We start from the raw sequence: 25,313 nt of genomic DNA on the forward strand, positions 1-25,313 counted from the left end.
CTGGTATTAGAGACAGTCACTGTACAGTAGGCAGGATGTTGTTAACAAGAGAGTATCTCAGCTCTGTCTGGTATTAGAGACAGTCACTGTATAGTAGGCAACACCGTTGTTACAATAGTTGCTAGAGTGTATCTCCAAACCACGAATCTGATGACTTCATTAGTTAGTTCTGGGCAATGATTTTTCCCCCTCTTTTTATTGTTTTTTAAAACAATCTTTTCTCATTTATATACCAATCCTAGTTCCCTCTCCCTCCCCCCACTTCCTGCCCACTCTGTCCCCCATCTACTCCTCAGAGAGGTTAAGGCTTCCCATGGGGAGTCAACAAAGCCTGGCACTTCACTTTGAGTCAGGACCAAGGCCCTCTCCCTCTATATCTAGACTGAGAAAGGTATCCCTCCAAAGAGAATGGGCTCCAAAAAGCCAGTTCAAGCACTAGGAATGAAACCTGATCCTATTGTCAATGGCACACAGACTGTCCCAGCCACCCAACTGTCACCTGCATTCAGAGGGCCTAGTTTGGTTCCCCTGCAGTCAGTCTGGAGTCAGCGAACTCCCACTAGCTCAGGTCAGATGTTTCAGTGTGTATCCCCATCATGGTCTTGACCAGTTTGCTCATATTCTTGCTACCCCCTCTCTTCGACTGGACTCTGGGAGGTCAGCCCAGTACTCCACTGCAGCTCTCTGAATCTGCTTCCATCAGTTGCTGTATGGAGGTTCTATGGCGACATTTAAGATAGCCATCAATCTGATTACAGGGCAAGACCAGTTCCGGCACCCTCTCTATTGCTTAGGGTCTTAGCTGGGGTCATTCCTGGGATTCCTGGGAATTTCCCTAGTGCCACTTTTCTTGCTAGCCCCATAACGGCTCCCTCAATCATTTCTGGGAAATGATTTTTAAAAGCTTAGCTTTCAAAAGCATGCAAGTGTATGCAACTCTGTCAGTTTTGATAAGAGATACTTAAGAAATTCTTCATTTCAGTTTTCTGAGGCACTGACATGGAATTGTTACAATTACTACCTAATCAACTGGTAAGATTTTGGCCACTTTTTAGTTATACTTCCTACTCTCTTTATTAAAAACTGTTTATATGTATCTTAACTTTTTAGAACAAATTATTCTGCTGAAAATCTTTCTGTTTCACTGGATGTGGCGAATAATCAACATTTGGTTCTGTTCATCTCTTTTTTTATTTTGTCCATATCGATTATTCTATTATTTCCCTTCCTTTGAATTGTTTGTTCTCTGCCTGCATTTCAGATAATTATCTTCCTAATTTAATTCTTCTAAATCCTACAATACCACATAATTGCCATTTATAACTGTGAGTTTGCACTGTTTTTAGTTTCATCCATTTCTACTATTTGCTTCTTTTGCCCTATACTTGAGTATACCCTATATTTTCAATTTGAGAAATCTTATACACAATTTAAGGCAAATCTTGTTTTAAAATTTCCAAGTCTTGTTAACAGTGGCAGGTAAAAATGTCCCAGCTTTGAAATATAGATTATTAGTATATACCCTATATGCTCTAGTATACTTTTGCCCTATACCTAAGTAAGTGATAAATGTGGGTGATAACGAACTTTGTGCTGATGGAGTTTGATTGTGCTCATCTGTTTAAACATCTGATCCTGATCTGGTGGTGCCATTTGGAAAGGCTGTGGGACCTTCAGAAGGCGGAGTCTTGCTGGGGGAGGTGGGTTACTGGGAGCAGGACTTGAGGTTCTAAAGTCTGGCCCCACTTTCTGTTAACTCTCTGCTTTCTGAGTTTGGATGCAATCTGACTATCTTCACGGTCCTCTCAACACCTCTGTCATTCTTCTCATCATGATGGACTGCATGCCCACACACTGCTAAACAAAATAAGCCTTTCTCCCCGGAGTAGCTTTGCTCAGAGTATTTTATGACAGCAAAGAGAAGATACCTAAGAACTGCTGTCTGCCTTTATTGCATGGATACTGTGACCGCTGGTTGATATCTGGAATTTGAAAAATCAACATTGCTCCTTCCTCTACTTATTGAAAGTTATACAGCCATTCCACTGGTGCTTGACAAGAAGGTGCATTAAATTAATTAGTTAATATTAATAATATTCTAGCCATCGGAACTTAATGTATTTCAGATTAAGTTTATTAGCTGTTTTGTTAAAGTTCACTACATCCTTATTAATCTTTACTTAATTTAAAAATTACTCTGAAAGTTGTTAAAAGAAATCATAATTTTGGATTATTTCTTCTGGATATTCTCTTAAGTTCTGGTTCACATTTTTATTGATATATTATTAGATGTTTATGAACTCAGCATTATTATATATTCCTGGGAATTGTTCCTTTTTAAAAGACAGTATCAGTAGGCTGCATATTATGTGCATGTATGTGTCTAACAATAATGACTAAAGAAGAAGGGGTCATGGATTTCAGAGGGAAAGGGGGACATAGTAGGAAGGGGAGGGGACAAGAAAGATGGGGATGATACAATTATACTACTCATAAATGAATTCTCAAAATTAAAATATTTAAAAGAAAAGACAATATTACCATACATGGAAGCTTATGCCTCTAATCCTAGCACCCAAGAGGGTGAGGCAGAGAAATTATTGCAAGTGTGAGGTCAGTCTAGTCTACTGGAGGCCACGGCAGTACTAGGAACTCCAGGTAAGACACCACCCACCACCCTCTAATACCCCTAAACCCTGCCCAGCAGTCTCCAGTAGCACCCCTTTCCCTGGCTCCATATCCCTGCCCACAATCCCCAGAGGCCACGCCTGTATCAGGAACCCCAGTTAAGACATGCCCCCTAGAACCCTTTAAGCCCCACCCAGCAGTCCCCAACAGAAGATAACTCCTGCTCTACTGTAGGTCACACAGCTATCAGAAATACCAGAAAGCCTAGGTTCATAACGCTCCAGAGACCGCAGTAGTATCCAGAACCCCAGAACCTCATAAACAAAAGGAGCACCCACAGCCCCAGTGAGGACTGGAACCATGGAGACTTGCTATTGGGTCTGAAGCAGTAGAGACTCACTATTGGACCTGAACCATGGAGACTCGCTATTGGACCTGAACCATGGAGACTTGCTATTGGACCTGAACCATGAAGATACACTGTTGGACCTGAACTGTGGAGACTTACTCTTGGACCTGAAGACTCGCTGGTCACCAGAACCACAGGCCACTCAGGCCAGGAAGCAAGGGAGAAATACATCCAAAATGTATCCATTCAACAAAGATAACCTCAGAAATCAGCACCAAACCCAGATGACTAGAGGTCAGTGTAAGAACACAATTAGCAACACCTAGGGCAGCATGGCACCACCAGAAACAAGTTATCCTACTACAAGCCCTTGGTATTCAAACACAGCAGAAGCACAAGAAAGTAACCCTAAGTCCAACCTTATGAAGATGCTAGAGGCCCTTAAACAGGAAATGAACAAATAACTTAAGGAAATCTAGGAAGACACGAACAAGTGAAATAAATGAATAAAACCTCCCAAGACCTGAAAATGGAAATAGAAGCAATAAAGAAAACATAAACTGAGGGAACCCTAGAGATGGAAAAAATAGGTAAGTGAACACAAACTATGGATGCAAATATCACCAACAAAATATAAGAGATGGAAGGAAGACTCTCAGGCATAGAAGATACGATAGAAGAAATTGATACAACAGTCAAAGAAAATGTTAAATATAAAAAAGTTCCTAACACAGAACAGTCAGGAAATTTGGGATACTATGATAAAAACAAAACTAAGAATAATAGGAATAGAAGAAGAATAATCCTATTTCAAAGGCACAGAAAATATTTTCAACAAAATCATAGAAGAAAACTTTTCTAATCTAAAGAAAGAGATTCCTATAGGGGTTCAAGAAGCTTACAGAACACCAAATAGATTGGGCAAGAAAAGAAAGCCCCCCCCCCCAACACATAATACTCAAAACACTAAATATACAAAAACAACAACAACAAAATTAAAAGCTTCAAGGAGAAAAGGCCAAGTACATATGAACACAGACCTATTAGAATTCACCCAAATTCTCAATGGAGACTCTAAAAGTCAGAAGGGCCTGGATAGATGTCTTACAGCTCTTAAGAGACCACAGATGCCAGTCCAACTATACCCACTATTTACCCACTATACCTAGCAAAACTCTGAATCACTACAGATGGAGAAAACAAGATAGTCCATGACAAAGACAAATTTAGACAGTATCTATCCACAAATGTAGGCCTACAGAAGGTGTCAGAATAAAAACTCTGACCTAAGCAGGTTAACTGCAACCCATGAAAATAACACATGAAATAACACATACACACAAACACACCACCACAACCAACAACAAAACAACAGGAATTAACAATCACTGGTCATTAATATCTCTGAAAATAGCAATGGACTCAATTCACCAATAAAAGACACAGGTTAACAGAATGAATCCAAAACCAGGATCCATCCTTCTGCTGCATACAAGAACCATACTTCAACACCAAAGACAGACATTACTTCAGTATGAAGCGATGGAAAAAAATCTTCTAAGCAAACAGACCCAAGAACCCAAGACACAAGCTTCTGTAACTATTCTACTATCGAATCAAACAGACTTCAAACCAAACTTAATCAAAGGATTCGAGGAAGGACAGTTCATACTCATCAAAGGAAAAACCACCAAGATGACATCTCAATTCTCAACATCTATGCCCCAAACAGAAGGGCACCACGTTTGTAAAGAAAACACTACTAAAGCCTAAATCACACATTGAGCTTCACATATTAATTGTGGAAGATTTCCATATTCCACTCATACCAATGGACAGATCATCCAGACAAAAAGTAAATAGAGAAATACTGGGCTAACAGACATTATGAACTAAATGGACCTAACTATTTCTATACAACATTTCAGCCAAACACAAAGAAATATACTTTCTTCCAGGTATCTCATGGAACATTTTCCAAAACTGACCACATGCTCAGTTACAAAGCAAGTCTCAACAGATAACAAGAAAATTGAAATAACCCCTAGCTATTAGACTAACATGGATTAAAGCTGGATTTCAACAATAACAGAAAGCCTACAAACTCATGGAAACTGAACAACTCCCTACTGAATGACTACTGTGTCAAGGAAGAAATTAAAAAAAAAATTGAAGACTGCCTAGAATTCAACAAAAATGAATGCACAATGTACCCAAATTTCTGGGACACAATGAAAGCAGTGCTAAGTAAAAAGTTATAGCACTAACTAAATTCATGAAGAATTTGGAGAGGTCTCAGCATATCTGGAAGCTCTACAAAAAAAAAGAGAAGCAAATGTAGCCAAGAGGATTAGATGATAGGAAATAATCAAACTGAGAAATGAAATCAATAAAATAGAAACAGAGAGAACAATACAAAGAATCAATGGAACAAAGAGTTGGTTTGATGTGGGAAGCCTTCTGTATATGTGTTGCTTATATTGGTTAATGAATAAAGCTGCTTTTAGCCAATGGCTTAGTAGAATAAAGCCAGGTGGGAAATCCAAAAAGGGATGGGGAGAGAGAGAGTAGGTGGAGTCTGCGAGATCAAAAAAACAGATTAAACAGTTAAAAATCAGGTACAGATTTAAACAGAGCACACTCAACGGAAGAATCTCAAACGGCCAAGAAACACTTAAAGAAATGTTCAACACTGTTAGCTGTCAGGGAAATGCAAATAAAGCTACTGTGAGATTCTATCTTATATAAGTGAGAATGGCTAAGATCAAAGACACAAGTGACAGCTCCTGCTGGACAGGATGTGGAACCAGGGGACACTCCCCTATTACTGGTAGGCGTGCAAACCATACATTCACTTTAGAAATCAATATGGTAGTTTCTCAGAAAATTGGGAATTGATTTCCCTCAAGACCCAGCGATACCACTCTTGGGCACATACCCAAAGGATGCTCAATCATACCATAAGGACATTTGCTTAAAACAATGTTCACATCAGCTTTATTTGTATTAGTTAGAACCTGGGAACAACTAGACGACCCTCAGTCAAAGAGTGGATAAAGAAAATGTAGTCCATTTGTACAATGGAGTATTACTCAGCTGTTAAAAACAATGATATGAAATTTGAAGGCAAATGGATAGAACTAGAAAAGAATCATCCTAAAGGAGGTAACGCAGACCCAGAAAGACAAACATGGTATGCACTCACTAATAAGCAGGTATTAGCTGTAAAGGATAACCATGGTACAATCCACAGACTCAGCCTAGGAAACAAGAAGAGCTTGGATCTCCCTGGGAAAGGGAAAGAGAAGAGATTTTGTGGGTGGACTGTAGGGGGTAGGGATGGGAACATGGGTGATCAGTTGGTGGGGATAGAAGGCAAAAGTAGTGAAAGAGATTGGAAAAAGGGGGACATTTTGGGGTGAGGTTGAAACCTAGTCCAAGGGAAACTCCCAGGAATCTACAAGGATGACCCCAGCTAAAACTCCTAGCAATAGGGAATATACAGTCTGAACTGGCCAGCTCCTGTGACCAGGCAAGACGTCCAGTGGAGGGACTGGGACACCAACCCAGCCACATAACCTTTAACCTACAGTCTGTCCTAACTATGGGATGTGCTGGGATTGGTGCCTAGCCCAACGGACATCAGAGAGGCTTCATGCAGCAACCGATGGAACCCCATCAGTAGAGCTCAGGGAACCTTATGAAAGAGGGGGAGGAAGGACTGTGGGAGCCAGTGGCATCAAGACTGCCACAAGAAAACCAAAGAACCTACTAACCTGGGCTTGCAGGGGCTCACAGACACTGAACTGACAACCCAGGAGCCTGCATGGGACTACAGAACCTACTAACCTGGGCTTGCAGGGGCTCACAGACACTGAAATGACAACCAGGGAGCCTGCATGGGACTGACCTAGGCACATGACTCTGCACATCTGTATTACAGCTGTGCAGCTTGGTCTTCCTGTGGGACTCCTAAGAGTTGGAGCACGGGCTGTTTCTGACTCTTGCCAACTTTTGAGACTCTTTTCCTCATACTGGGTTGCCTTGTCCTGCCTTTATATGCAAAGAGGTGCTTAACTTTATGGCAATTTGGTATGCTAAGTTTTGTTAATATCCATGGGGGGGGGGGCTGCCCTTTTCTGAATAGAAATGGAGGAGGAGTGGATGGGGAGCAGAGGGAAGGTAGGGGAGAGAAGCTGGGAGGGGAAACTGGTAGGGATGTAAAAATATAAATGTATACAAGAAAGGAAGAAACAGAATAAAAATAAAGATTTTTTTTAAAAAAATAAAAATCTATATTTGTAAATTTATTTTGTCAACATTTTCCTGATTGTATTTTTTTTATTGTTCTAGTATTTCTATTGCAACTTCTCTCCAGATTTTCTTACATATACTGTCAAATTTGAAGAAGGAATAAAATAAAACATAATGTGATTAAAAAGCGAAGGTCACAAACTCAATGGACTTGAGGTTGAGTTTCTACTATAGAGTCTACTGTTAGGTTTCAAAGCTAACACACACAAATGGCTTAGGTGCCTATTTAACATATCAAAGTAGACTCTTGCAGCCAGGTTCTCCCTGCATCCCTGTCTCTACCACTACCCAAAATTCTCTAGCCCAGGGCTCTGGGTTGCTCTTCCCTATATAATCCAACCATGCTGGTTGTCCACTCTCTTTGTACCTTTGGGTCTCCTGGCTGCTGCACCTGGTCCCTCTCTCCCCTCTCCCTTCCCTCCCACCCCACTTGGCACAGCTCAGTCTGGATATTTCTACTCGGGACTCTCCCAAATGTCCCTGCCTCTGACTATGTCTACCTTTATCTAAAATAAACCATTTCCTCTAGCATACCTAGGAGTAGACATGTTTCTTTATTTTCCTTTTTATTTCTTTTTGTCATTCATCTACATTACTTAGTTCAATCCTTAGGAAACAAGAAGTGCTAAAATAATCAAATTTAAAAGGCAGACATCTATGCACTAAGACAATCGCTGAATTTTATAAATAATATTTCATAAAATTTCTCACAAGAATTAACATCTCAAATATAGAGATAAAATGTAAATTTTAAAAAAGTTTCATTTTTTTATAACAAAAAAATTAAGAAAAGTTTAACAGAAACCTCTCCTAAAACTTGTCTGTTATTTTTATACCTGTTTTTAATAAATGTTTAAATTGATGGGTTTCACAGAGATATTTCTATACATGCATACACACAGTTTGATCGTATCTCCAGCCTCTCCCCCACCTTCTCTAACTTTGTGTACACTGGCCAAGCATCCTACCATCTGAGCAACACGCCACCCTCCTTACTTCTCCAGCGCTGGGTCAGTGGTCAGGAACTGCCTTAGCGCATGCTATCGGGGAAGTCTATTTCCCTAAAGGTTAACTTTGGGACGCACGGTAAGGCTGGCATTGTTCTTTCCCTGTATGCCAGACACACGACTCCATGCCCTCTTGGCTCTGAGTTTCTGCTGAGAAGGCTGCTGCCATTCTGACAGGTTTGCCTTTAACTGTGAGTTGAAGCTTCTCCTTCAGCTCTTAATACTCTTTTTTTGTGGCTGTTCTGTACTTTTGGCAGCTCAACTATGTCATGAAGAGGTTATTCTACGGTCATGTCTATTTGGGGTCATAAATACTCTCTGTGTCAAACTTTTTACTATTTCACTAAAAGGGTTTTCTATAATTTTAGCCTCTTTTCTATGTCTAGTCAACATATACATGTTTAGTCTATACACACATCGACCTGACTTACTGACTTTTAGCCTTTGAATGGGGTCCCAGAGATCTCTCACACACACACACACACACACACACACACACACACACACACACACACATATACACATAAATACACACATACATATACCCATATATACATATACACATACACACACGTGTGAATGGGGTCCCAGAGATCTCACACACATACACACACACACACATAATATATATATATATACACATATACACATAAATACACACATACATATACCCATATATACATATACACATACACACACGTGTGTATCTTTAAGCCCGGATATCTTCTCTTTTGCTTGATCCACTCTAGGGGGCAGGCTTCCGTCTTCATTTTAAACACTCTTATCAAGCTTTTCATTCCCCAGAAATTTGTTTGGCTCTTTTTCAGAACAGCTATTCATTTTTAAAATAAGGGTCTTACTATGTAGCCTATGCTAGCCTGGAATTTACTAAGTAGCCCAGGGTGGTCTCAAACCCACAGTGATGCTCCTGTCTCAGTTTCCTGAGTGCTTGGATTAAATTCATGTGAAACTATGACTGTTTATTAAGTATTTTTAAAAAGCATTCTTTTTAAATTCTTCAGTATATTTTTCATTTTGTTATCTTTAGAATCAATTACAAGAGAATTATGAACTTTTAAAGGAATCATCCCTTTTGCACTAATCTCTCCTATTTGTATGCTAAATTTTATTCATAAACACCTGTTGAGATGGATATTTTTCCACTTTTATTATAGTTTTAGTATATAATGTCTTCCAAAGGCTCATTCATTGAAGGCATGGTCCCCAATATAGCCCTGCTCAGAGAATTTTGGATTATGAGGACACAAAATTCACTGAGATAATCCACTTAGTTTAATAGACAATTGGAAACCACTGGGAGTTGAAGGAAGTAGGATCTAGTTGAGAAAAGAGGGCAGATGCATGCTCTGGGAGTTACATGCTTTCTTATCACCATAAGGTGAGCAGCTTTGTCTGCTATAGGCTCATGACACAGCCATGCTCTGCCTGACTACCACCATGGAAGCAACGGACTAAGCCAAATATGGACCCAAAACTCTGAACCTGGGAACCAAATAAAACATTTTTTCCTTTAAATTATTTCTCAAGTAAGGCATTTTGCCACAGAGATGAATTAACACAGTGTTTATGAGGGAGTCTTCATAGTGAGCAGTTTCTCTTGGTAACGTGACCTTGCCTGTAGGATTACTTTAATGGTCTACTTCCCTGTAGCTCCTTTGCTTGGTAATGGGGTTTGTATACAACGTATACTAATTTAGAGTCTGAAGGACCCGCAATTTCTGTAGGCCTCAGAAGAGTAGTCTTTCTGTGGTGTGATATAGACAGTAGAATATTTGATATATGGGCCAAAAGCTTTATGCCTACTTTTCCAGATTTGTTAGCAAGGGACAGTCTGACACAGGAAGGGAGAAAACCTATGCAGAAGGCTTTCAGGTATAGTGTCTACAACAACTTCTCTCTGTTGCTGCTATGGGATGGATGTCTAGGAATGGATCTTAAGTGCAGCCATGCCTACCTGCAGCTAGGTCATCAGCTGGGGGCCTATATTCTCTGTGCTTTAAGTATCTACCAAGGTTTATCATCAGTGGGTCATGGGTACATTAATGGGTGAGCTGGGAATACCCAGTTTAGCAATAGAGAGTCAAGCAAATGTGATCAAAATGCTAAGCTTGCTCCTCAGAACCACACAGATACAGGAAAACAAACAGCAACAACAAAAGAATAAATAGAAGCAAATCAGCTACGAAAGGCCAGAGGGATGGATCAGCAGGTGAAAGTGCTTCCTGCTCAAGCCTGGTCATTTAGGTCCAATCCCTGAAATCCATGGAAGGAGAAATCTTGCTCCCCAAAGTTGTCCTCTGACTTCCACATGCACGCTGAGGCACTTACATACATGTGGATGCATACACACATATAAACACACTAACAACAAAAAAATTCAACTTTTTAAAAGAAAAATTAAAGTTTCCTCTCCACTAAAGCAACCCCAGCTACGGGGATAGGTGCAGATGTGCAATCCCGAACCTTTTCACTCCTTTCCTTGGTCCACTCTGTTCCTGGCAGGTGGCGCCAGCATCTGACAAACCTGTAGTGCCTTTACTCTCAACCTGTGGGTCGCACCTTTGGGGGCCGAGTGGTCCCTTCACAGGAGTCAACAAAGACCACCAGAATCGTTCACATGATAACAGTTATGAAGTAGTAACGGAAATAATTTTATGGTTGGGATCACCACAACATAAGGAACTGTATTGAAGAGTCTCAGCAGTGGGAAGGGTGAGAACCATTGCTCTAGAGTAAGATCTAGAGCTAGCATACAGCCTCCACCTCCCTGAAGGTTTATTCTGGAAACACTTGCCCTGCATACTTCATGGGGCGAAGCGGGTGTAGAGGGTGCTGTGAGCATCATGATCCCTGGCACTATCTGTGGTGGCCACTCAGAGGGTTGTGAGAGGACATGAGGTTATAAGTCAACACAGGCTGCAGCAGCATGGGCCTTGCCAGTCACTGCTAATGCCCAGGGCTCTAGTGTTTCTGCTTATCTCAAGAGCAGAATCAGCTGGCAGTCTTAAAGTGGAACTGTACTCAGACAGGTTTCATTTGAACAGGATTCTCATTCAGTTCATTTCACAGAGTCTCCCAGGCTCCAACTCAGTCAGCATAGTCATGTTTCTTGCCAGTTCCTGGAAGGCACTTTGATTCCTGGCACAGCAAGCTCAGGCATGACTTTTTAAAAATAGCTTCCCAAACATACGCTGGAAAGTGCAGAGAACTTCTCTAGTGCCAAGTCATCCTGCTCAGTCTGGGCCACTGCGTTCCCACGGCACCTCTGTACAGTGCAGCTGTGCTCTCTAGGTCTCTTTATCGTTCACCTCCAAGTCCTTTGATAATCACTGCTGATAAACTGACTCGCTATGAAGGTGCATGGGTTTCTCCAAGTGGCATGCATGGTGCTGAGCTTTCCTGTTTTCTTACAGTCTTGTCTTCAAGCAGCTTCTCCCCGAGGGCTGTTTTGGGATGCTGGGTATTGAGTCAGGTGATTGGTGCATGCAGTGTAAATGCTCTACCATTAAGCTGCCCCTACTCAGCCCTTGGCTTTATTTAAGATGGGGTCTTGCTGCTATGTAGCCTGGGCTAGTCCCCAACTCTCATCCTTCTGTCTTCTCCTAAATGCTGAGAGACTATGGGCTTGTCCTTCATGTCCAGCCCCTTCAGTTGTTTTGTGTCTTGTAGAGGCTTTCTTCTGGGTACCTCTAACCTGCCGCCTTGTATCTCTATGATTTTAAGTAAGATTTCACTTCGGAAATAAAGGAGATATAGCTATGAGTACATGATTTTCTTTAGTTAAAAGATCTTTGAATAGTGAGAATCCAAAGGTAAAATACAAAGCCAAATGAAGTGACTTTTGAGAACAGATAAATACCTTCTGCTCCAGGGTAAGTTGGTATTTCTGTCTAACTCTCTTACACTTGTTGAACCAGCTGTTCTCATCCATGATGAGGGGTGGGCCCACATTCTCTGGGGTGCTGCTTTCACTGTCGCTGCTTCCGAAAGTCCTGAGTTCCTCCTCATCACTGCTAATACTATCAGAGCTAGGGAGATCAAAGGTAAAAAGAAGAAAGTGAAACGGCATATTCTTAAAATTAACACTTCTGTTTTGTAAGCACCAGCGGACAAACTCTAAAATACTCGGTAGTAAAGACAGAATTATAATAATTCTACTATAAAGACTTATATGTCTTAAAAATGGCAAGATAGCATAGCTTGTTGACTTGTTGGTCACAGAGTCAAGTCTACTTAGCTACACTTAAAGTGAGATTTATAAATCTGAAGCATTACCATAAAAAACACCAGAATACCCAAAGAAGAAAAAGCTCCTCAGAGAATGTGAGAAACTCGAGAAGCTGGGCATGCCCTAGGCGGCCAATGCTCATCCACTCTCTACACCAGCTAATGGCTGTGGATACAGGTCACCAAGGGCAGCTCAGCCCTGTCAGAGGGAAGTCAAGTTCAGAAGAACCAGTCACTCCTCAGCATCTGTAGCAGGACAGGCACAGAAACAGAGAGCATGCCCATCGTAATCCCTATTTAAAATTCTGCATGGTACCTGTGTGGCAGAAATGAACACAGTAAGGCGAGAAAATGAGGGATGAGAAAGGAAGTGGAAAGGAAAATTCTAAATATCTGAGTCAGGGTTTTGAACCGGGCAAAAGCAAAGCTAAAAATTAAACACAAAAAGTAATGTCATCTCCCAGTTTAAGAGAATTTTAAAGCCAGGTGATGGTGGCACACAACTTTAATCCTAGCACTCGGGGAGGCAGAGGGAGGTAGATTTCTGTGAGTTCAAGGCCAGTCTGGTCTACAGAGCAAGTTCCAGAACAGCCAGGTTTACACAGAGAAACCCTGTCTCGAAAAACAAAACAAAACAAAAGAAAGAAAGAAAAAAAATAGAGAGTGTTACAATATTAAGTAGTTCTCTGAAGATCATGATATAAAAATTTTGAAAATGTTAATGAACTACTTTGCCAAAATAGACTCAGGAAGAAATGAAAAACTTGGGGAGGGCGGCTGGAGAGAGATGGTTCAGTGGTTAAGAGCACTGACTACTTTTTCAGAGGACCTGGGTTCAATTCCCAAAATCCACATGGCAGCTCACAACTGTCTATTACAGTTCCAGGGGATTCAACACCCTCACACAAACATATATGTAGACAAAACAGCAATGCACATAAAATAAATAAAAAAGAAGAAATAGAAAACTTGAACATTCATATGACTAGGAGTGACAGTAAATCAGTAATTTAAAAAATCTCACAGAGAAATAGTCTTTCTTAGAGAAATGCATACTGGTTGCTTATCCAGGTCAGCCTTGAAAACACACATACAAGTAACATTACACAGGCTGACCATGTTTTATTCAGGATTAGCTATGTATGTACATATTACATATATGAGCATATTACATATGTGCGCACATTACATATATGCCCACATCACACATATGCCATATTACATATATGCCCATATTACATATATGAGCATATTACATATATGCGCACATTACATATATGCCACATTACATATATGCCATATTACATATATGCCCATATTGCATATATGCGCACATTACATATATGCCCACATCACACATATGCCATATTACATATATACCCATATTACATATATGCGCACATTACATATATGCGCACATTACACATATGCACATATTACATATATGCGCATAAGAACAAGCAATGAAAGAAGAAACCACAAATTTGAAAGAGAGCAAGGAAAGGTATATGGGAGGGCTTGGGAGAGGACAAGGAATGGAGGAATGACATAATTATAATCTCAAAAATAAAAGAAACAATAATTTCTACAAACATGTTTTATCAAATGTTCGTGATGCTGTTTTTTTTTGTAATTCAATAAAAGTTTAGATAACAAAGAAAAATTTTCATGATATCCCCAATATAACTATTTCATATGGCAATATTATATAAGAAAGAAAAAGTCAATTTCATTCACAAATACATAAAATAAAATACATGTACATAAAAAACTGATCAAAGCGCATAAAATGAAGTATACTAAATAGTTTAAAAGATAATACACAGGCTGGAGGTGTAACTCAGTGGATGGGCACTTGTTTAACATTCATGAGGACCCAGGTTCAACCACCAGCATCAGAAACAAGAGTAAAGAGCAGGATACTGCTCTGACTGGCAAGTTCTTCACCAGTGGAGGAGTCTTGTTGACCTGATGACACTGTGTGTGTGTGTGTGTGAGTGAGTGAGAGAGAGAGAGAGAGAGAGAGAGAGAGAGAGAGAGAGAGGATGTGTGTGGTGTGTGTGTGTGGTATGTGCATGTGTAGACATGTGGAGGTCAGAGAAACAACTTTTTTTAAGCAACACTTTAAGAACATGCTTTAGATTCATTTTCTAGGTACAACATATGGTTGCTTTTGTTTCCTGTGGTTTGTTTCCTAAGGAGTAGTTTCAGATTATTCACAATGACCTTCGATGTGCTTCTGACTGAGGGCTGTTATTTTTGTTTGTTATGGGGATTTTTGGTTTTGTTTGCTTTCTTTCTTTCTTTTTCTCCTCCCTCTTTCCTACTTCAAATAGGACTCCCTCTTTCTTTTCTCTTCCTATACCATCTCCTCCTGTTTCTGCCCCTCTCTTTCCTGACAGGGTCTTCAGGTAGAGTTCAGCCTGGCCCTGCCTCCTCAGTATTGGGATTATACCTGTGTGTCACCAGGTTCAGCACGAACAAAATGTCACTGTTTAGCTCAGGCAGACCTCGCTTCCTGAGCTCCGGTGATCCTGGTGCCACTGTGTCTACTCGGTTTTGAGAACTTGATTTGCTTGCTGTGTGCTCAACCGGTTGCAGCATTTTCCTCCATATGTTCTGTTTTTATGGACCTGGTGATTTTCAATTACGTCACTAACCTCAGCTAACGAGCTTCCCTTTGGAAGCAAACATTTTAGGAGTGTTCAGAATATAATCCCACGGCTCTACAACCATGTAAGGTGGAAGGAAAGAATGACTCCACAAAACTGTCCTGTACCCTCTGCACATGTGCTGGGCCATGCATATACTCCCCCATACATCATGTACACAACAGTAATCAATTCAAAATGTTAAATTATTTTAAAATTCAGCAGAGGTCAATCTTGCTAGCTGAAACAGGTCTGAAAACGTATATATCAGATAAACATAAGAAAAGACCCGGGGTTAAATTCATCGAAAGCAGCTACCATTGTGTTGAAAACTGTGAGTGGCTGGATGGAGAGACGGCACAGTTGATAAAGTGCTTAGTGCACAAGCCTGAAGATCAGGGTCTGGGCACCCAGAACCATGGAAAATAACTGGGCACTGTAGCACAGTAGGAATACGAAGTAAAGACAGGAAGATCCCTGAGACTTGCTGGCCAGATAGCCTAGCCTGACAAAGTTCCAGGGAGAGATCCTGAATCAAAAAATAAGGGTTGACCTCTGGCTTCCACATACTGGCAAGTATAAGTGTACCTGCCACACAGTTGCCAACCATGCACATCACCTCTTTACAAAGTGTACATGATAGCAGTAAATAATATGATCATTCTAAATTTGTTTACAGGGTAACATAGCATTGATAGTCAAAAAGGAAAATCTATGAAACATACTGAAAACAACATATTTACTGGAACATAGTTAGCTGGAAACTGTCAATTATCTATAGACACCAGGAAAAAAATTAAGGATTATATAATCCATGTAACACAATAGACCTCAATGAAAAGAACAGTTTTCATTGAAAAGATCTCAAAGATTATTCACAAAAACTGAACTCTGAAGACTTCAAAACAACCTTATATTAGAGATTCCTACACATCAAAAGATACCATCAGATAGAGGGGAAAAAACAAGAACTAGCTTTGGAAAATATAATACATATAACAAAGGGCTCATCTCCAGTCACGTAAATGACTCCCATAAATCAGTAAGGAAAAGAAAGACAACACAAAGTATGTGTGAGAGAGTATTTGAGTATACAATTCACACAAAACAGAAATTCTAGAGCCAATGAGTACATGGATGTGTGCTCAATCTCATTGGTAACTAGGAACAACCACTTGAAACCACAGGCTTGCATTCATCACACCCACACCTGATGGTGAGGAGTGTCAGCAATGGGAGTCTACGTTATTACAAATCTTTCAAAAAATATTTCACATCATGTACTAGAGTTGAAGGTAAATACCTTTGGTTCTGGCAATTTTATAAACAAATGTGTATGCAAAGCATATGAGAAAATATACATAAAATTCATAGGCACATTAAACACCTTGTTCTACACTGAGACACTGCTCTTTTGAAACCAAAATAGATACATAATATTGCGTTGTATTATATAACAAAATATCATTATGCTGTGGAGATGAGTGGCATCTATATACAAGGAACTTTAAGGAGTCTTACAATGTTATACAAAAACACCTGAACACACACACATAAGTGTAACTATAGTATTTATGAGTTAAGTCAATTTTTAGAGGACATGAAATGATTATCCACAATGTCAGAGGGAAGACTCTTCAGTGGCTAACAGAGGTTGTGATAAAAGGCTACAAACAACAGGACTTTCCTAATACTGACGTTTTCTCTGCCTGTGCAAATGAGGACTCAGTATGTGCTTGATGATTTGTTATCTCACACGCTCATGTCTCATATACCTTCTCTGTGAGCTATTGCTGTTTTGTTTTTTATTTTGTCTCTTGGAACACAGTCTCTCTACATAGCCCTGTCTATCTTGGAACTCACTGTAGACTAGGCTGGCCTACAAATCCCAGAGATCCATCTTTTTCTACCTCCCAGTACAGGACTAAAGGTAGGCACCACCACACTCTGCCTACTTTATTTTTAGGGGCCCTGGCACCCTCACACAGATATATGTGCAGGCAATACACCAATGCATACAAAGAAAAAGTAAATTATTTTTTAAAAGAGTTTTACTTCATGCAATAGGTTAAACAATCTAAACAGAGCCAGGTGGTGGTAGCATCTGCTTTTAGTCTCAGCACTGGGGAGGCAGAGGCTGGTGGATGGCTCACATTCAAGGCCAGCCTGGTCTACAAAGCAAGTTCCAGGACAGTCAGAGCTACACAGTGAAATGCTGTCTGGAAAAAAATAACAAATGTAAACAGGTCATCCACTTACAATTTCCTGCAAACCTCTGTGAGGGCTGCGTGGGTTGGAAGGAGAACCAGGAGCGAGGACTTTCATAACTAGGATGACTCTGAGAAACTATGCAAGTCTTCACAGCTGTCCTCTATTTTATACACCCCAGAACAACATCAAATAAAAGAAAGAAAAAGTATTGCTTAAACCTATGCAAGGCCATTCACTGTCAGAAATGTTGAATGTGAAATAAAGGAGTACATCTTCAGGCCCACAAGACAGAGAACACAGAGGAAAACTGGGGTTGGTGGTACAGCTCCGTGATGGAGTTCGTCCCTTATATATATGAGGCCCTGGTCTCAAGCCTCAGCACCAAATACAAACCCAGACATTAACTTTAAAGTTATCACGGATTCAAATTTCTATTGATAAAGTGTTGTAAGATGATGCTAGAGAGATATACATTTACTTAAAAAGGCACATGTAAAAGGAGTTGTGGGCCGCTTCCCACCGCCCAGCTCCCGGCCACCGGCTAGCTTTTGCCCCGAAATAATTACATGGAAACTGTATTCTTTTAAACACTGCCTGGCCCATCAGTTCCAGCCTCTTATTGGCTTATTCTCACATCTTGCTTTAACCCAGTTCTAATATTCTGTGTAGTACCACGAGGTGGTGGCTTACCGGAAAGGATCTTAACCTGCATCCATCTTGGAGAGGAGAGCTATAGCGTCTGCCTCACTGCCTTCTTCCTCCCAGCATTCTGTTTGGTCTACTCCGCCTATCTAAGTTCTGACCTATCAGGCCAAGCAGTTTTCTTTATTAATTAACCAATGAAAGCAACAGATAGATAGAGACCCACCTACATCAGGCACTAACACGGTTTTGGCATATGAGAAATTTATCTGTACATATAAGTCATGTATGTAAATAAACCGCAAACTGCTAAGCTGGCTTCAGTGTCATCCAAAGGCTGTCTAACCTAGAGAGTGACTTGTAAGAGGTTATGACTTTAATGCATGCATTTATCTTGTGATCTGACTGAAGCAATACCATAGAATACTTATGTAAATATCACTTTTTGTTACTGACACTTTATCTTTGGTGCAGAAATATTGAATAAGTAACATGGAAGTGCCATCAGTTTTACACAATATCCAATTACATCAGTAAATATTCAATTATGTTCTGCCCCCTTTTACTTACGTGGAATATTAAATTTTCATAAATAAAACAGATCACAACCAACCTCTTTATTAATAAAAGAGATTAAAATAATTATCCTCCATTGTTCTCTAGGGGGAAAAAGTTCCCAAAAGACCTGAAAGTGAGATCCAGGTGAGAAACTCAGGACCCGAAAAAGATGTTCTAATATCACGGCTAATGCTCACGGTGGGGGAGATACGAGCTCCAAATCTTCACTTACACCAACAGAGCTGCGGTGTCAATCTAGCTGAGTGGCTGGATCCCACATGAGATGCCCCTCAGAGACACACTGTCTTACAGCGAAGGCACCAGTCTCCTGCCCCACTTCTGTCCTCCTCAAATCCTGTGCTTATCAGGTAGTTATTTTATTATTTTCTTTCAAAAAAATTATTGTTTTTGTTTTGTTTTCTGAGAATGGATCTCACTTTCTAGTCCAGGTTAGCCTCAAATTCCAGATGCTACCACCTTACCCTTCAGTCAGAGACCGTAAATATGAGCTACCACTCCCAGATGAAAAATGTGCTTTCTGTAGTGTATACACTAAATCTGCCCCCAGGAAACAGTCCTTTTTCTTTCCTTCTCTTCCTACCTCCCCGCATAGCTTTTCACCATTTGATTTCAAACTATACCATAACCAAACACATCAATTTAGCTTCTTTCATTTATTTTATGCCGCAACATTTACTGCCATTGATACCCTAAATATTCTGCTACAGAAAGGAGAGTGGGAACAGATTTTGGTCTGTGCTGTTTACAGGTTTTTCCTCAGCAGCTAGAACAAGGCTTAGAACTTAGTAAGCTTTCAACTGATAGTGTTTTTTCTCCTACCAACCAATGGCCACCTTCCTGTACTCCTTGTTTCTGCATATTTATATGTGTAGCTGACAGCATTATTTCAGTAGAATCACAAGATAAATATATGTGTGAAACTTAAAATCTTTTATGTCCTCTCTAATAATATCACTTTTAATTAAATACAATTAATTGAATAAACTTACAGTCTGAGCACAAGACATCAATGCGCAGTTTTCCTTTCATCATACGCAGCGGTATAAGTTTAACTCAGATATACAACCAGGGCTGTTGAGATGGCTCAGCAGAACCACCAAGCCTATAAGCTGATTTCCCTGCAGGACTCTCACAGAGGAAGGAGGGGACCAACACAACATCCTCTGAATTCCATGTACGTGCCGTGACCTAAGCAACTGTACTTCCTTCTCTTTCTCTTGCCACTCCCAGAGTCAGACAAGATAAAATAAATTTAATTAAAAAAATTTTAAATACTAACATTAAAAATAGAAATGAGACATGTAGATCCCCCTTCAACATAGTAGTTCTATTAATAACCAGGAAGATAATTATGTAAGGACATTAAAATTCAAGTGCTTAATTTCCTAGGTACTCAAGAAATGATAATGCATAAAAATAGAAAGGAAGGATAACAATAAAGTTCTTTCTAGGGATACGAAAGAGAAGAAATATTTAATCCATGATGTTTTCCATTTATTCAAGCATTACATATACATCATAACATTTTATCAATTCTCTTTAAAACTGCACCAAGAACCATTAGTGAATTCTTTAAATAAACATTAATCCTACAAAGGAAGAAAGCAAGAATAAGTAGTTCATTCAAGGTCACCCTAATAAGAAATGGTGTTACATAACAGGCCCTTGACAAGATATTATTTTCTTTCAATGTTTTAATGGCCAAAGCTTGTGGAAGGGACTGGAGGGAGGGAGGGGAATGATGTAATCCTACTATAAAATGGAAAAATAAGTAAATAAAACATTTAAATAGGTGTAAGCTGATAGAAACTTCAGGAGAATTTGTGGGCTTTGATGGTGTATACTTATTTATCAGTATACTTAATTTACAATTCTTTAAAGTATATTTTAGTCTAAAAGACACAAAAATTCTTCAAATGTTTTAATAGAAAATCAGATTTAAGAATTTTCAAAATAAGGCTATGGAGAGATGGCTCAGTGATTAAGAGCTCTTGCTGCTCCTCTGGAAACATTGGTTTCCACTCTAGTTCCAGGGTCTCTGACGCCCTCTTCTGCCCGATGCCGGCAGCATGCACATGGTGAACATAGATGCTGCTAAAACATGCCCCCTCAAAAATAAATAAGAAAAATAATCTCAATATAAGTAACAAAATATTAGGAATTTATACTGAAGAATGAGTGGAATTTTAATACAAAAGATTTTCATTTAATAGCAATATCTTGTTATTTTTTAACTTTTTTACTTATTCTTTGTGTCTTTCATATCATGCATCACAATCCCACCATTTCCCATACTTTCCCATCCATCCTCTGCCCCTGTCACCTCTCCCCACAAAATAAAATTTAAGAGAAAAAAGGGGGCACAAAGGAAAAAAAAAGCGGGGGGGGGGAATCTCGTCATGGAAGCTGCAGTCCGACACAGGAGTCCCTCAGTAAACCTTTATCGATACATTTTTACAAGCAGGAAACATTGCGAAGAATCGGTGGTTTGGCTTGAGCCCCGTGTCTCTGTTACCCATCGACACTGGGCCCTCACGACTTCTGGACATCCAGTTACTGCCCTGTGCCATGGAGATCCTGTAGCCCTAGGTTTACAGGACCGCATCCCCCATCCCAGCCTGCGCTTCAGCAGTCACACAGGGGTGGATGTTGGGGTGGGCCGACACACAACCCTGGTCTGGGCCTGGGTAGTTTCTGGGTTGGCCAACCCACGAGCTCTCCGCATCTTCACCACCAGGACGAGCTCTCCAGCTTTCCCTGGCGAGTTCACCCTTTACAGTGCCAAGCAAAGGGTGGGGCGGGTTTTCTTGCTTTCACATCCTCAAGGTCGGTTCTCCCACAGGGCCAGCTCGGCAGTGTTGTCTAGGTGAGGCTTTGGAGCTCTCTTGCAAGCGAAAGCAGGAAGCAGCTGATAAGGGGCCAGTTCTCCCACTTGAGGCAGAGGGCGGGGCGGCAGAGGGCGGGGCGGGGGCAGGTAATTGCCCTCCTGTTCTCGCACCTCAGGGCCAGTTCTCCCACCTGAGGCAGAGGGCGGGGCGGGGGCGGGGGCGGGTAATTGTTCTCCTGCTCCTGCTGCCAAGTGACGGTGAGTTAATGAGACAACTCTCCCCTCTGCCTCAGGCATTGATGGGCTGGGTCTCTGCCCCATGCTACCATTTATAATTATTATAGGGTAGTGATTCTTTTTTAACTTCTTTATGAATTAAAATTTAAGTTCTATAAAGACATGACAAATACAAAATAGATTATAAGATATCTAACCTGGTAAGCTTTATTGAAGTTTCTACGAGTATTATCTTCTTCAAATAAATATTTTTAATCTTATAAACACTAGAAAAAATCTAGAAGATCCATTACGTAAATCTCCAAGTGTATTTACTGCACATGTGTGCTGTGCACCAAGGATAACAAAAGCCCTGGTCGTTTGCCCCTGCAGGAAAGTGGACGCAACTGGAGACAATCACAGTAAGCGAATTAAGCCAGTCGCAGAGGCAAATCCCGAAATGTTTTCTCTCATTTGCCGTTTCAAGAAGATCATGTGCGCATACATGAAAGCAGACTGGAAACCGACTAGGTCAAGGGGGCAAAAGTGAGGAGAGGAGCGAGAAAAGGGAGAGTGGAGGCTGTGGGGGTCGTACGCACAATGTGTAATATATACCTGAGCAAACTTTAAAAAAAAAGATTGACTGGCTTTTTGGCAGCTTCTGTTCTAGCAGAGGAAACAAGAATAGAATCTAGCCAGTATCAGACATGAACAGTGCGAAAAGGAGCTGAGGAGGAAGGCAGTCTGGGTGGGTGGGCGTCAGTTACTGCAGGAGGGCAGCTAGCTCAGTGAAGGCAGCACGAGCAATGTGGTATCCAGCAAAGCTTTAATCCTAGCCAAGAGTGTTCTGACCTCGCAGCGTGCTAATTGTCATTGTTAAGGGAGCTCCGGTTCCTATTTCCTTCCCTAAGACTTATTTTAACTGATACCAAATAAGCCACTACTTTCCCCAAGTTTACCTTTGACCTCACTCCAAGTGTCAATGGAAAATGTTGGTTGTGGCTTTTATAAAGGTCTTGGTTTTTCATAGAGAACAATAACACGATGGAGAGGAAATGGTCTTTCTATAGCTTTTCTGGCATACAGACTGTTTCTTCATTCTCTCGTTTTCTGTAATTAGTCTAGAAAAGGGTAAAAAATAACTGAGACTGCTTTCTCAGTGCACAAGGTTAGAAGACTCAGACACAATGGGCAAATGTGTCTAGAATGCTTGAGAAACAAGAGCCGTGCCTGCCGAAGCTCAGTGGGAAGGGCCAGCAGCACACGGCGAGGTCACAAATGCAGCGGAAACCAGACTGTTACACTAAAAGACAGTAAAAGAAGTTTTCTAAAGAGGAATCCAAAGATATGCCTCACATATCCAAAGAAGTCTCTAGCTGCTTTGTCAAGAACCAACTACTGCAGCCTAAGGTAGAAGGTAGGGAGATGCTAAAATGTCCAGGGGCAGGTTAAAGTGGAGCTGATAAGATTTACTGATGGAGGTTATGTGGGTGATGACCGAGAGAACTGAAGAATAGCTCTGTAGCAACTATAAATGATAGAACTTTCATTTTCAGAATGAAGAAACCTAAAGGAAGAAAAGTCTTATCTGGGAGAAATTAGGGGTTCACTTTCATAATGGCATATTTGAGATACTTATTCTACCTCCCAAAGTGTGCAGTTGGCAGCTCTAGGGCTAAGTCTAGAGTTTATGTGGCGTCCCAGGTGAAAATACATGCTTACAAAGGAGCAGCACACGTACAGTATGCAAAGTCAAGAAACTGGATGAGAAATGACCGGGAGAAAGGGCATCAGCAGAGTAGACAGTTCAGGGATGAGGCGTGAAATAACAGAGGACAGAGGTGAGGACAAACCTCTAAAGGAAAGAGAGAAGGAACAAACATGGGGGAGCCACGGATCTCTGAGGAGAAACGACCCACCACCAAATCCTAGATACACGCGGCAAAACACATGGCTGCTGATACTGGCAACAGCGGTTTTTAGGTGTGTGTATCAAAGCTGAAATAGGTCAAGAGAAACTATGGCAGAGGTCTGAGAAACTGCTTCTACAAAAGGAGGGGATAGAGAACAGACGTAAGGTCCAGGAATATTTTTCTGATTTTCAGGGTAGGGAAAATTAAGGTGCTTATGTTTATATGCTGTGTGATAGGCTGGGCTTGATGACTTTCTGGATAGTCAAACTTGGAGCCTCATACAAAAGGCTATATACTTCAGAGGAGGAAGGAACCCCAAACCCCTTCTTGTTTACTTATTTCCATCCATAGCTACTGGCGTATAATTCCCATCGTCCTTGTTTTTCCTAAGTGATTAGAACAATAAGGTTAATGTTATTTGGCCTTTTGTCCTTGGCTCCTGAAGCAGCTCTGGAACAGCTTCAGAGCAACAAAGATGAAAGGCTGGACTTCTAACACGGGGCCCCGGGAGTCTCAGAAACAGACCGAGCGTCCCTGTCCCTGTCATCTTCCTCTCTAGCTCTCTATCCTTCCCTCCCTCCCTGACGTCCCAGGTTCCCTCCCTTTCACCCTATTCATCTGTTAGACTAGAACTGCTGCTCTTCCTTAAAGCCACAGGTTATACCTTACCCTTCGCCTTTTCCCTTAGAACTGGCCTCTGAGTAGTTCTCTGACCTATCTACCATGGCTGAAAACATCCTATTTCAGATGAAGGCTTCCTCATACCTGGGAGGAAGGCAGGCTTCACTGAGCCATAAAGGAAGTAGACAGCACAGGAATTTAACTGAGTTACAGACACACTGCTGCTGTCCACTGCAGACTTACACGCTTGCTTGCTGACGGAGAGAAATCCCTACATTTCCAGGTCACCAGAAGTGATCTGGGTTGTTGACTGTGTAGTAAGGGAGCGTGCTTTCCTGTATGTCTTTCAAGCTGTAAAATGAGGGAGGATCTCAAGAAAAGATAGTGAAGGAGAGGGAACAATTGCTGAGAAGGACATTAATAGAGGATGAGATATAGCTCACAGGTCAAAGGGCTGGAATCACACGGAAAACAGTTCATTAACCATACTAAGAGGAGCAAAGAAGCAGAGAACTTGGGATTCTAAGGCTAGGAAGGAATGCTTAATAGCATATGTGATCAGACAACGTCTGACTGAGTAACCCTGTATGTGGAAAAACAACTCTCCAGGAAATAATATTTAAAGAAAAGAATGATATTTTTATAAAACAAGAATATAGATTTATATTTATAGATACTTATATTATTTAGACAAATTTATCTAATACATATATTTATTTAGATAAGTTAGATATTTACATTTATAGGCAATTATAGAAAATAATATAAATATAGAAAATAATATTTAAAGAAAAGATGCTGATATCATTCTTTTTAAAAGTAAAAATTGAGGCTAGCAAGACAGCTCAGTGGACAAAGGCACTTGCATGGAAAGCCACACACATACACACACACACACACACACACACACATGCACACACACTCAGGCATGCATGCACACACGCACGCATACCACATACTCGCATGCATACATACACAAAAATGTAAAATAATTTTTGAAAATAAGTGCATAACCCACAAAAGCCACGTGTGGTGACAAAGCCTGTAACTGCACTACTTGGGAGGCTGAGGCAGGGAGATTCTGAGTTTAAGACCAGCCTAGGGTAC

General features: G+C 40.7%; 1 protein-coding gene across 3 annotated transcripts in view; it reads right to left on the reverse strand.

Moving 5' to 3' along the window:
* The window catches only part of Rundc3b (RUN domain containing 3B), a 159,759-nt gene that overhangs the window by 44,098 nt on the left and 90,348 nt on the right, over positions 1-25,313 (reverse strand). For all 3 annotated transcript variants that reach the window (XM_057758775.1, XM_057758776.1, XM_057758774.1), the window contains one exon: positions 12,179-12,347. In XM_057758775.1, coding sequence (XP_057614758.1) covers positions 12,179-12,347 — 169 coding nt within the window. The remainder of the gene's footprint in view (positions 1-12,178; positions 12,348-25,313) is intronic.

This window comes from Chionomys nivalis, chromosome 26 (genome assembly GCF_950005125.1).
Source record: "Chionomys nivalis chromosome 26, mChiNiv1.1, whole genome shotgun sequence".
Lineage (NCBI taxonomy): Eukaryota > Metazoa > Chordata > Mammalia > Rodentia > Cricetidae > Chionomys > Chionomys nivalis.